At 38.5% G+C, this 15058-nt stretch overlaps 1 protein-coding gene across 1 annotated transcript; it reads left to right on the plus strand.

Annotated features, from left to right (window-relative positions):
* The first annotated feature begins 317 nt into the window (after window positions 1–317).
* On the plus strand, window positions 318–13901 carry LOC149073979 (uncharacterized). Its single transcript, XM_089246337.1, has 2 exons — window positions 318–574; window positions 12459–13901. The coding sequence occupies exons 1-2, from the start codon at window positions 475–477 to the stop codon at window positions 13523–13525; spliced, it is 1167 nt and encodes a 388-aa protein (XP_089102463.1). The 5' UTR covers window positions 318–474; the 3' UTR covers window positions 13526–13901.
* Window positions 13902–15058: the final 1157 nt, after the last annotated feature.

The following is a 15058-nucleotide window of genomic DNA, read 5'->3' on the forward strand; positions in this document are numbered from 1 at the left end:
ACACGTGCGGATCTTATTCATAATTATAAAATAGGGGACACGTTCCAACGATGGGGGGGGGGAAGCATAGAGTGGGAGTCACGCGACCCGCGCACGTGAACCTGTTTACACACATTAACTAAAAACAAAACAAAAAAAAAATCGACCAATCAAAAACAGTCTTGTCCAAAAAAAATAGGGGGGATGGAGACCGAAACCCCTTGCCGCTATTCTTTTTTGCCTCCACCCACAACTTCCATATATGGAAAATGGGGAGGAGCTTATCGCCGGTGACTTACGTGAATAAAGATGTTGCGTCCATGTGAGAGGATTCAGTCAGTCTTTAACTAACCGTTACCCCGCTCGCACGCTTTTTTTAGTCTCTCTCTCTCTCTGTCTTTCAAGATTTTCATCATCTTCCAAGATTTATTTGTTTATTTTCTATGTGATTTGTGTATATCGTTGATTATAATCAAACATAAATAATTATTAATAATGCCTCGAGCGTTTTTGATTACCAATAGAAGATACCGTTTCGAGAAAGAAACAGACAAGTTTCTGGAAGAAAGAGATTATTTCCGAAATTTTGAACAAGGTAAATATATAATAAGTTATTATTTTATATTATTATTACAGTGAAATCTCGATACAGCGGAACCTACCTTAACGGACACTTTTCTGATCGCCGGTCCCGTAGAATAGGGCTTTATTGTATTTCACTCCTCGTTAGCGGACACTCTCGATAGCACACAATAAAATCAGGAAAACTCATTTTCTTCCAAACTCTAATCTATTAATTTTTGGTCATTAACCGAGAATTTATCATTTTCAACTAAGATTATGCTTAATCCCAAACTCGTGTTGGTAAATATAATAAATCGTCAATTAATAACTTGATCAACTAAATACAACTATGGCCTAGGATGGTGAATTCCAATGGTAATGTTGGTTTTGCTTGTTGATACGTGTGAAGTAAGCTAGCATCACAAGACTGATAATATTGTTATGTTTTTTAATCTTCTTCATATATACTTATTTCAATTTAATTTAATTTTTATTGCAAAATATGCGAAGGGCACGTACCATGTACGGAAAAAATAATTAATTAGTTTACTGAAGAGAGGAAAGGTTAGAAATTTGTACATGTTTATATCAGATTTTAAATAATAATAATAAATAATATGATCCTCACGTATTCCCAAGGGATCACCAAAATTATTTGGGAGAGAATCATAGGCGGATATAGATTTGACACGGTCATTATTGCTGGGGGTACAAATACAAATACAACGCCACAACAGGCAAATTGCCCAACGAGGCGGCTGACTTAAGAACATCATGGATCCCCGAGCCCCTACCTACTACTGCTACACCACACATGCACCCCCCTCCCCCCCCCCCGCGGAACCCCCCAACGAATCGGTATATGCGGGAATGTGCGTGTACGTGTAGTGCAACCTGGCGTAAAGTTTGTTTCTGTGTAATGCTTGTTATGTGTAGTGCTGTCATCTGCCCCCAGTTTTACTAACTATGAGTGAAGTGTTATGGTTGAATGATTTACCGTTGTAGGACTGTTGCTCTCTGTGGCGAGACTTTTTAACGGGGAGATCGGCTCGCATTTGCGCCTTGAAGTTGGGAACCACAGAAAACCAACTTCAGCCGACCACCACTGTGGGGTTCGAACCCGGATCCTCGCATCACGAGTCCGGCACTATAACCACTCGACCACCACAGCGGCATGATGATGCCATGTCAATTCATATGTACACATACACATTAGATCAGTCAACTCCACCTTTGACACTGGGCTCCCCATGCGCCCCCCCCCCGTATCTCCGCCCATGGAGAGTATTATGCATAATCGCTGGTAAAAAGTGCTAAATGTAGTGGAATTTTACAAAACTTTTCTTTTATCGAGACGATTGGTGATTCTGCATCACCACCCGTGTGTCACTTTTGCAGTAACATATAGATTTGCAACCGATTGCTACCTAAGCCAAACGTCATATAAATGTGAAAGTCGTATATGAGAAGCTTCACTATATCGCACCTCGTCATTAGCGGAAAAAAAATTTTGGTCCCATGGGTGCCCGTTATCGAGAGGGTCTACTGTACAACGATACTCCGTGGACCGAGAAAAGATGTCATTGTAGATAAAACAGTGATCTTCAACCTTTAAGACAGCGTTTCTCAACCTTTATTCCGCGAAGAGAGGACAGGTGGTTCGCAGGAAGACCTGATCATTAAATTTTATTTGAATGAAAAATTATTGAATTGCATGCAGCTGATGTTAAAGATATTCTTATGGCTACAACGAAAAAAAATAATAATAAGCCTTCATACTTAGGGTGACCATATCTGATCGGAAGATTACGATTCTACGTATGGAATATCGCTAATTGTCATCAAGTAGCTCAAATGCCATCAAAATAAAAAATGAAATTTTCAGTAAAATCAAAATTATCGCAAATCACAGTATGTGAACAAATATTTATTTCCCAAAAAAAACCCCTGCTCAATCATGACCAGAGTGACTTTATTTCGTTAAGCAAAATACGGGAACTTTCCTCTTAAATACGGCAAAATACGGAACATCGCCAAAAAAAAACGTGCTTCATGTCGGAAAAATCAATAATTTTTGATAAACCTGCTGAAAATGCACCAATGGGTGAAAAATAAAAATTTCATTGAAAATCGCAGTGAATTGCAATGTAGTTCACGAAGAAAACGTTGAAGAGGCAAATGTGTGTAAAATAAATAAAACCATCATTATTACTGTGTAAAACAACTTATAAATTATGAAAATTATCTTCATTCCGATTTTAGTAAAGATTAAAAATTGAAACTAGCTTTGTTGAAAAAACGAAACAACTGTGTGTGTGTGTATGTGTGTGAAAAATTCTGCGCGAACAAAATACAGGTATGTCCCGTGAAATACGGGTCATATGGTCATTCTACTCAGACTGAGTTAGTGGTCTGTAGATTTGTTTCAGACATTTTAGTGGTCCTTAGATTCAGAAAGGTTGAGAAACGCTGCTTTAAGACATTACGGAAAAAATTAAAATTTTTCTTTAAGCCCACGGACCTCAAAGTCATGTTGTGGAATATTAATTATTCATGTAGAGTTATTATATTACTATTGATAATTCTCATACTGTGGCATTTAGAAGATGGTATATGGAAGACCGGGGCTAGTTGGCATAGCTTTTAGTTTTTGATTTTTCTATTTCTTGCTGTAATACAGTGCTTATAGCGAATGTTACCGATGCGGCAGATAGCGGTACTCCTTGGCTACAAATTAATGACGGAAAATATCACTTAAAATTGTACGCTCAGTTCACGAAAAATTGTTTACAAATTTTTTCTAACTATGCCAACTTACCCCAGATGTGGGGCAAGTTCGCACAACCCCTGGGGTAAGTTGGAATAGCATGATGGGGTTAATAGGATCTGAGGAATAACCGTATAAATTAGTAACTACAAAACTTTTATTTCACCTACAGAAATGCAGAAAAATATTATGTTAAGCACACACAATATTTTGAAGAAGAAAACGAATGTAAAAAGAAAAGTTAAATAAAACCAAAAACGAACAAGAGGTAGTCAACAGCTTCATGTCCACCAAGAAAGTGGGACGATCCCGCATTTGAATTGGCGGTTATAATTTCCGCACAATTTCGCTTCGGTTATACTAAAGCGGTAAGTTAGGATACACAACACGTGTCCTATGCCTGCCAACATGCCCCTCGGCTGGAATGCCAACATGACTCTTTAGTAAAATTGCTGCTACACTGTTCCTCAAAAGTTTCATGAAGCATTCCAGCACGTGAATACAGGGCCGCCCTTATCAGAAGCCAGACCCGGTGCGAAAATAATTAATAATTGCAGGCTCTTTAGCCCCAAATTTTATGTACAGTATTTTGTGGGGGAGGGGAATCGGCATCCAAAAATTCACGTGTTATCACAGAATGTATATAGGAATACTTAAAAATATCTACTCACCAATGAAAATTTAAAATCGATCAAAGAAAAAATCCCGGAATTGACGAAAATTCAGAATTCATGAGAAAGATAATCCCAAAATTGATAAAAATTTAGAATTAATGAGACAAAAATTCTACAATGTTGATGGAAATTCAAAATTGATGAAAAAAAATCCCAGAATTGATGAAAATTCAGAATTAATGAGGGAAATATTTCCGGCAAAATGATGGAATTTCCAGAATCAAATTAGTTCAAGCTCAGACACCTTGTTTACTACATAAAATGCGAGGCCCGGTGCGACCGCACCCGTCGCACACCCACTAAGGGCAGTGCCGTCTTAAGGCATGGGCCCACCCGGGCATGGCCCGGGGGCCTCAAGAGAAAAGGGGGCCTCACAAAAATGGGATCTGGTTGAGATTTTCGAAAATTTGCCTGGTAGGGCCTCAGAAAAATCGTTTGGCCCGGGGGCCCATGATGCTCTTGAGACGGCCCTGACTAAGGGCGGGATCTGCTCAAATACAAAACGTTATTGACCACTCTACTCATCACAACTATTGAAAATGCATCAACATATTTATGGGCTTCCCAGAATGAAAAATACGTTCGTGGCAGAAAATCGGGAAACTCTTGTTCTTCCTCTCCAGAAGCTCATATCACACTGAAACTACAATGGATGATGCAACACCCTCAGGTGGTTTGACAGTGATGATTCTGGCATTCTGTGAAAAAAAGACGCTGTATGTCAACTTACCGCTTATGCCAACTAGCCCCGGTCTCTCCTACATATTCACAAGGAAAATGTAACGTACCAAACAAGTGGCCAATGGGCTTCGTGTTTAAGGGGTCTCCTATCTTTTAACATGGTAAAAAACTTTCATATGTATAAAACATTATTAAAAATATCATTTATCGGTTGATTTATTTCAAATTTTACCCCATTCGGTTAACTGTGTATGCCTGCACAAAATTTTACATATCTTCAACATTTAATTTTTTTACAAATTTTCAAAAAAAAAATGCATTAAGAACATTCGTCATGATAAAATAACATAACATCAATAAAATTGGACAAAAATTGATTCAAAGTAAAGGGAAACTGTTTAGTTCATAAAATGAAAAATATATTTGAGATCCATTCATAAATACTCGGGTTATAAATTTTTTTTAAATTTTGAATTATTGAAATTTAATTTTGAATAAGATTGAGTCGTAAAATCTCAATCTTTTTCACCATTTTCTGAACTAAATAGTTCTCTTTATTTTGAATCATTTTTTATTCAATTACATTGATTTCCATGCAATTTTGTCATGCGCACAAGCTGTTTTTTAATGTGGTTTTTTTTGTTTGTTTTTTTTTGAAAATTTGTAAAAAATTAAGTACTATAGAGATATGTAAAATTTTGTAATGGCGTAGGCTAGCATACACAATCAAATATATGCGGTAAAAGTTTGAAATAAATCAATGGGAATATTTTTAATAATATTTCTACAGAAGAAAGTTTTTTCTATGTTAAGAGGTAGGAGACTTCTTAATTTTTTCTCTGCTGGTACGTAATTCTTAAATTACTTTCACGAATTATGAAATTTTTGCTCTCATTGATTCTGAAATCATTTCTTTTATGAATAAATTTTTTCGTTAATGACGAAATAATTTCTTATGATATAAAAAAGATGCTTATAAAAATATGGATGTCAAACATATCTAAAATACAGCACCCAAAAAAAGAACACTTTTCTCGAGAAAAAATAATTATGATAAAATATGATACTTTTCTCCCGTACATCTGCTCGTAAAAATTCAATTACATTCTGAATTTACATTGAATGAAAAATTATTCAATTATGAAACCAATATTAGTAATATTCTCTTGGGTTCAAATAAAAAAACTAGAGGCCCTTATAATTGAAATAACATATTCCATCGAGAAAAATACGGGCATAATATCGTCAATTGTTGACATAACAGGCCATTCTCAATAAAATTGCCAATTATTGCTGAAATTATTTAAATCGAGAATTATTCCCATTCTTTGTAAAAATAATGCATTCCACGAAAAATGTTTAAACTTAGTGATTACATTTCATTAAGGGAAAATACGGAAAATTAGGATCTTGATATAAAAGCAAATACAGGACATCACTAATTTTCGCCAAAATCTTGGTTATAAGTCGGCGAAATCACCACTATTGCTGAAATTCAGCAATGGGAGGTGAAAGAGGGGCTACTAGAAAACACAGTGAATTGCAGTTGCCAGGGAAAAAAAAGACAAATTTTCAAGATGAATATTTACATTGATAGTCAGTCATCATAACAAGTTTAAAAGTTATGAAAATTATTTTCATTCATGATTTCAGTAAAGATAACAGATTCAAATGAACTTCGTAAAAAAAAAAGAATCCGTATAAGAAAAGTCGGCCCAGCCAAAAACAAGGGAATTTGCCCCGTAAAATACGGGTCATGTAGTCAACTACTCTACAGTGGTTCGTCAAAATAATCCAGACATTTTACTGGTCCTTTACAAAAAGGTTGAGAGAAACACTGAAATATATCAATTCCTTTAGTTTTGATAAGTCGTCACCATCAGGGCCGCAACTAGGGGGGAGCAGGCGGGTTTCGTGCCCCGGGCGCTAGACCCGAGGGGGGGGACCAATTTCATTCTGAAACCTCTCCTTCAACATTACAAGGGGGCGTCAAAATGTGCGTTTGCCCCGGGTGACCAAGCATCTAGTTGCGCCCCTGGTCACCGCAGGCGGAGACTTGAAAGTCTGGGGGGGGGGCACGATGATGTCAATTCTTATATACACATATTCATTAGATCAGACGACTCCACCTTTGATGCTGGGTAGGCAATGCCCCTCATGACCCCCCCCCCCTCCCGTATCCCCGCCCATGGTCGTCACTGGACTGGACTGGCGGACTTACGGTTTATACTAGTATGCTTCTAATTTACACCAATCAGAGCAAATGTTAGAATAGTTGGCATTTCTCTACAACACAATTAATGCACATTAATTTTATACGTACATAACGCATTTAATTTTAGTGATTTGAATTTTTTATCAGCAGTTCATGGTACAAATATGAGGTAATCTCGAACATGACCAAATTTTTACTTGATGGGTCCAGGGCAGGGTATAACAGACATTAGAGAGTCTTTTTTAAGATATTTTGTTCAAAGTTGAAGTCCCCAAATTAATGGGGCCCGTACAGGAATTAGGTCCACCTCGAACAGTCCCTAACACTTCAAGAGAACTTCTGTCTTTTTAGTCGTAACATGAACTTCCTCGGTGTCACTATATTTCAGCTGTTCTGTTTTCGTATATGAGGTTTTTATGGTCACTTTTCAACATGTAGCAGTGTTGTTATCAAGCTTTTCCTTTTTTCAAAAAGAAAGTCATAGAAAACTGTTCCTTTTCCTCAAACTTTTCAATAGTGACGAGTTAACCGAAATTAGCGACGAGTAAACGAGGTTTCGTGTGTTAAACAATTTTGAATAACATTATTATCTATGGAAGCTGGACGAGACCGAAGAAAAATGACGACTTAACCGGGAAGACGACTTATTAGGGTGACGACTTACCAAGGTTTTACTGTATTTACGGGACCCCACATGTATGTTTCTAAAGTCAACAGTTGCAGACTCCTGTGCGAACAATTTGGGACGCAGCCTGTGTAGTGATTTTCTTGACATTCAGTAAAAATGTAACAAACATCAAGTTTTCGTAATTACACCAGAAAGACGACGATTTTTTTTAGATCAATTACACGTTTTTTCAAGAGGGGAGGACTTGTCAAAGTTCTTTCTTCAAGTACCCCCGAAAAAAAAAGGGCGCGTGCCCCAAGAAGTGAAGAAACTAATTAATTTTACAGAAATCAACTGCTACATTTCGGTGAAAACAAACAATTGTTATAGTGTGACCAAGTGATACGTATAGACACACACACGCTCGCGCGCGTATACTCTTATGCGCATTGACCCGTCTCAAGGACCTCTCAAATTAAAGTCGTTGGTGGCCACAGAGAAATATACTATTTACCCGATCTCAAACGTTTTCTTAAACAATAATTCTTGAAAAATAAGGAAGGTCTTCCAATTATTTTTAGACCTTGTTTCATGTCTCCTTTGTTCCTAGACACATTTTATTATTGGAACATATATATATATAGTATATATATTGTAAATATGTCTTAAGTATGTCCCCTAGCCCCGGCGCGGATCCAGAACGATGTGTCGTGAGGGGTAAATTGCGTAAGTTCATTGGATCGTCTCGTATATTTTACGGAACACATAAATTCTCCTATACTATTCTGCTCTTGGATGGGAACCCCCACCGCCAAGATCTGTGCCTGACACAGAAAATATGGTCCAAAGGGGCGTAATTCCATGGGCGTAAAAAAGGTAAGAAAAAAACACTGCTCTAGATCACTCTTCTGGTCACTCACGCAACAGGTCTCTCTGGCTCTATAAGTCCTAGCCTCTCACTCTCTAGACCAGCGGTTCTCAACCGGTGCTCCGAGTGCACTTCCCAGGGGCTCCGCAGCGACTCGAGGAAAATAAAATAAATAAGTAAATTTGATAAATAAATAAAAAAGGTCTACAGGGTTCCGCCATAAAAATTATACACAAAAAGGGCTCCTCTAGTCAAACAGAGATCCGCCATAGAAATTTATATACTGAAAAGGACTCCGCGAGTCAAAAAAAGGTTGAGAACCGCTGGTCTAGGCAATAGGGCCTAGGCAATTAAGCCGCTCCTGTTTCTTGACCACTCATTCTTCAAATTTGCCACCTCCCTCCGGAGTTCAGCGCAAAACTAGATACTTTGTCAGCCATGGGAAGTACCCATTTTGGGGCCCTCGTGTAATGTAGAACAGTGGTTCTCAACCTTTGGAAGCCCATGGCCCTGTTTCATTTATTTTTGAAAGTGGAAGGTTCAGTCAAACACACGACTAACAGAAAATGATTGGGGAAAATTGGGGTATGAATAATGTCAGGGAAGTGCGGTCTTAACGCATGGGCGCACCCGGGGAATCACGAGCAGGGGAGGGGGGGGGCTCTCTTAAAACTGAGATCTGGTTAGAATTTTCGAGAGTAAAGCGTGTGAACCGGTGAAAAAACATTTCTAACCAGATAGGGACCTATGGAAATCCCTTCGCCTGAGGGATTATGATCCTCTCCGCCGCAATATTCTTAAGACGGCCCTGTATGGCCCACAAACAGGACCGGAGCTAGTGGGGGAACAGGCGGGTCTGGTGCCCGGACACTGGACCCATAGGGGGGCACAAAATCCAAACTTTAGATGCTCTTTCCATATCGAACGGGGTGTCAAAATACGTGCTTTGCCCCAGTCGACAAAGTATCTAGTTGCAAACCGGCACATGAGGCTGACAAGGCCTCAGGGACGATGTTCATCATTTTTTTGTCTTTTCGTGCTATAAATTCACTACATAGGGGCCCGTAAAAAGTCCGGCTTGGGGTGCCATAAATATCCCAGCCTAGGAACCCCTGTCAGGGCCCGGTGGTTGAGAAACACTAATGTAGAAGAAGCAAGTTAAAGGCTGAATTCGGTGCCCGCCGGGGCACTAGACCCACCTGCTCCCCCCAGTCGCGGCAACGAACCTTATAAATACGCCTTTTGTATTATGTCATAATGGTCATAACGTCATCTCTCAACACGTCACATTTTTCCACTCCACTTTCAACATTCTAAACAGTGAGGAAAAATTCATAAAAAGGAGAAAACGCTAAAGAAATGCTGTAATAATTGAGAATAAAAACATGGCCGACTTCATTGCATCAGCGACATCCTTAAACAATTGATGTATTGGCTGAGATAAAATAACTATTCTCAATGATGACGTATATACAGGGTGATTCTAATTATTTCTGTTTGTCCATAAATGAGGGAAAGAAGCATTGTCCGTTAGTTTATGCTGTTCTTTCCCAACTTTTCTTCGATTTTTGAAGTCAAATATCTCCACGGATATTGCACTTTGAAACGTGGAATGTTTTTTGTTGGCCTCGAGAGAAACAGGGCAACAACTTTCTAATTGGGTAAAAACAGGTAGCCCACGGATAAAAGCAGCTTCAAATGCGGGAAAACCGATTTATCACATTTTACCTAACGATGTTTTTTCCCAAATTTCCTCCGCTTTTCGAATTCGAATATCTCAGTCAATATTGCACTTAAGAATATGGAATTTTTGTTTTGGTTGCATCTCAGGAGAGACAGGGAAACAACTTTCCAATTTGGTTTTGGGGCACACGGGGACAGTATAAAAAGTTAATTTCTTTATTTTAATAACTATACAACCCCTTGAAATATTAATGACATATGTGAGTACTACACGTTGTTTTAAAACTTTTTCTAATTGGAAGGGTACCTCTAAGATTCACGGGTGGCCATTAAATTGCCATACGCCCTGTTTGCTATGCACCCTGTATACAGTGTGATTCAGAAAAGATGGGAAAAACTTTAAGAGGTGATAGTACACACCAATAGAAACAATTTTCATCAAAGAATGCATGGTCTAACATGAAACACAAACGCACTAGCGCGTTTCGAAACGGCCGCTCCGCAAACGTTAAAGCGGCATTCCTGTTGAAATTTATCGGGAGAAAAAGAACACCATGCATGCAAATGTAACCTGGAGAAGAAGAAGAAACCATATGAAAATCTGCGTCACAAAAAGGCGCGGACGTCAGCCCCGTGAAGTTATTCCAGCGTGCAACCGTTCTAACAGTTGCAACGTACACGATAATGGCGCGATTTGGTAATACTGAAAAAGCAGACATGAATTTCATTTACGCATTCATTACGTAGACATGCATATTATCCCGTACGTTACAACTGTTAGAATCGTTCACTCTGGAATAACTTCATGGGGCTGACGTCCGCGCCTTTTATTTACTGTGAAGCAGATTTTCATACGGTTTCTTCTTCTTCTTCCCCGGGTCACATTTGCATGCATGGCGTTATTTTTCTCCCGATAAATTTCATCAGGGATGCCGTTTTAAAGTTTGCGGAGCGGCCGTTTCGAAACGCGCTAGCATTTTCATTTTAGACCATGCATTCTTTGATGAAAATTGTTTCTATTGGTGTGTACTATTATCTTTTTCCCATCTTTTCTGAATCACCCTGTATATATATTTTTTCATACGAAACTAGATATTGCTCAAAAATTCATAAAATAAGGGGTAAAAAATAACGTTATTTTGACACGCAATGACTAAAAAAGTCATCCGAAGGTAATAATTTACCATTTATTTAAAACATATTTCTTCATGTACAAATTATCCTTTAAAAAGCGCCTCTCTTAAGTGACCTTCGGGGATGGTTTTTAAGGAAATGAGAATGAATACACGATGAAACAAAAGTCACTAGACTTTTTTAAAAGTTTTTATAGAAATTGATTTGTTTGAAATTGATCTCAACTTAGAGATTTCGCGTTTAAAAAAAAATTATTTTGAAATTTCCCTGTTAGGTGGAGCACTTTTGCGTAGAATGAATATGTTAATGAAGTTCCATTTACCACAGCTGTCCGTCCAAAAAAAATTGTGATGCAGCAGATGTCTACCTCCATGAGGTCGAAACCAGCTAAACTACAGGGTGATTATAATTAAAGTTCCCGTACTCATCCGAATACAGCCAAATTTTCAGGATATCCTAATGTAAAATATCGTAAATAAAAATAGTTCAATTTTTGGCCACCAGGTGAATAAGTAGAGCTTCTATTGAGTTTTTTTTTTTTTTTTTCATGGTCCATATAGCGTATATACCAAGTTTCAATGGAATACATCCACCAGAACAGCGCTACATAGATCTGAGTAGCTGCAGTATACTGACACTGCTCAGACGTACGTAGCACTCGTCAGCTATGAAGTGCCCGTTCTGATGGAGGTATTCCATTGAAGCTTGGTATGTACGCTATATGGACCATGGAAAAAAAAGAAAATTCAATAAAAAAACCTTTTTTTTAAAGATTTATGCAAAAAAAATCACTTTTTTATTGCATAAATCTTTCTCCCGTGGTCTCATTAAGATATCTCGAAAATTTGGATGCATTAGGAAAGTATGGGAACTTTAATTATAATCACCCTCTATAACAAGAATCTTATAGACAGCTTTCAGTCTTTCCTGGTTTGAGCTAGATGAGCCTACTTCAAAGTTCCGTCGTCTGGAGTTGTTCCAAGGGCTTAAAGACAACAGCTCAAAATCAGACAGAAGCTTACCTAGACATAACCACGTGTCTACTTGCACCTCACCGGTAATTCGCATTTACACTCACGCAAACGATTAGTCAAAAAAGCCCTTACTGGCGTAGAACAGGCTTTTGGTGAACTTCTGGTTGCTTTGTAAAATATAATGTATGTTACATTTGATCTCAAATCTAGGCAATTTGGATGTCCAATTAAAAAAAATGTCTTTCTTTGCATGCACAAGTGCATTCCGGAAAACAGTTGCTCTCAGTTTAATTTTTTTTTTCTTCTTCTTAGTTTCAAGTCCAGAAAGACGAGTGAGAACTGCTGATGATTACGATGGCATGGAATCTGGCTCAGACGCAACGATTCGTGTCCAACCAGCTATTCCTGAAGCAGCTGTTGACAGAAATTTCCATCTTTTTTCGCATACGAAAAAGCCATTCACACACACACATCCAGAGGATTACTATATCTATCAACAAACGGAACCACTTGTTTTGACTGTACCAAAAAGAACTACAAATAAGATCTACGAAGAAGAACCGATTGTGAAAGAGAACAAGAACTCTAGTTCTCCTGAAAAACTGTCCATAAGGTTCCCTGTTGTACAGGAAAAATACATCGAAAATAACTGTTTCAGTTTTGACGCCCATCGAGAAAGGACAATGACTTTCGATCATTTTGTTGATGCGAAATTCCGCCATCTAGCGAATACTCCCTTCATCTCTTATAATGCTGATTTTTCGAGTGATTCTCCAATCTGTACCATTCCATCAGATGGATCAGACGGAATGAGTTCGGACGAGGCCCTAGCTTTGACCGTCGACAGTCATGTTTGTTCTGAATGCGGAAAAAGGTACAGTACATCTAGTAATCTTGCCCGACACCGGCAGACTCACCGTAGCGAAACAGACCGCAAAGCTAGAAAGTGTCCCTATTGTGAGAAAGTATATGTGTCCATGCCAGCTTACAGTATGCATGTGAGAACACATTCTGAAGGATGCCAGTGTCCATACTGCGGCAAAAGTTTTAGTCGAAGTTGGCTCCTCAAAGGACATTTAAGAGTCCATACTGGGGAAAAGCCATTTAAATGTCACATTTGCTCCAAGGCTTTTGCCGATAAGTCAAACCTTCGAGCACATATACAAACCCATTCGAGCGCCAAGCCTTTCGTATGTCAACGATGCGGAAAAGCATTTGCGTTGAAGAGTTATTTATATAAACACGAAGAGTCATCTTGCATGAGAATTCATAAGCAACAATCGAGGATACAGACTAACTCAACTGTACAATCATCAGCCTCCGGAGCCAATCATGGACAGAATGTCAGAGTCCTGTCCGTTTTACAGATGGCAGTATAAAACAGATGGCTTTAGAAATGTATAAATAAATTTAAAATAACAATGCAGTTTTCAATGTTAAACTAAAAATTAAGTTTTCAATTACTGGTAATTTGTAGAAATACTGGTGGTTAAAATAAGGAATGTTCAGGAAGATCTGTAAAATTTTTTAAAATACTAAAAAAAATCGATTTTTTGATCGTTCAAAAGTACTGTGTCCCCTTAACGGATTGAGCCACCCCACTTATGAAGTCATTTTTATTCTGTCCCCACGGATGACGTTATACCAGATATTTAAAAGAATAATATGGTACTACTTATAAAAAAATCAACCACCAAACTTTTAAAACCCGAATATTGCAATTATTATATTATTATTATACCCGAATTATTCAGCAATAAAAATAGAAACAATTAATTATATGAATTTTCTCATTTACAAGGAAAGGGTCCCAAGGTGTCCTCAAAAATCATGAAAAAATTTAAGTACATTCATCTTATCCAGAAGCACATAAAAACAAAAAAATTTAGCGGTGGAATGCAATTATATCAAAGTCGCAAAAAAATATTAAAAATGATAACAGTTGGCTACTCATCGGCTGTCGCGCTTTTCGGCGATATTTGTAAAAGGACTTATACGTAACAGTATATATCACTTTCTTTTCCTTTCTTTCCTCCAGCTTTTCTGTTCTACAGAAACTAGAACAGGAAAGCTGGAGCAAAAATTTTTTCTCTCTTTGTTTGTCTGTGCTGTACTTGATCATGAGTTGTTTGAATTACGTCGCAGTAACACTCTAGGGTTGCGGGATTTTTGAATTCATTAAAAACTTTTTAAAGACGTCACTTTGGGACCCATTCCTTGTTAGTTTGAAGACTATATGCATATCACTGCCAAAGCCCGGCTCATTTGATCCAGCAAATGTCAGAAATTCGGGCTCTTTCGCCGGCCCTTATATATCAATGTACATCGATCCCTATATGACTCGGGTTCATCGCCACGTTGGCGTATTTTTTGCGATAATTATGGCCACATTTATAATTAGCCATAGCTAACCATAATCATTATGGTTAGGCAGGGCGTCTTAAGAGCATCATGGGCCCCCGGGCCAAGTGATTTTGCTGAGGCCCTACCTGGCAAATTCTCGAAAAATTCAACCACTTTTCATTTTTTTGAGGCCCCTATTCTCTTGAGGCCCCCGGGTGGACCCGTGCGTTAAGACGGCACTGTGGTTAGGTATAGAAACTCAAAGGAATCTGAATATCGATATGCTAGTGGTCCATACACAGAGATCGGCATATTTGTACTGGCCAAAGCCCAGCGAAACCAAAAATTCGGACGACCAACTTCGGGCTTTGGCATTAACATATATATATATATATATATAACCAGGGCCGCAACTAGATGCTTGGTCACCCGGGGCAAGCGCGCATTTTGACGCCCCCTTGTAATGTTGAAGGAGACGTTTCAGAATGAAGTTTGCGTCCCCTCGGGTCTAGCGCCCGGGACACGAGACCCGCCTGCTCTCCCCTAGTTGCGGCCCCGTATATAACTAC

This window comes from Pholcus phalangioides, unplaced genomic scaffold (genome assembly GCF_987345545.1).
Source record: "Pholcus phalangioides strain wild (caught in Gottingen) unplaced genomic scaffold, Ppha-v1.0 ptg000017l_1, whole genome shotgun sequence".
Lineage (NCBI taxonomy): Eukaryota > Metazoa > Arthropoda > Arachnida > Araneae > Pholcidae > Pholcus > Pholcus phalangioides.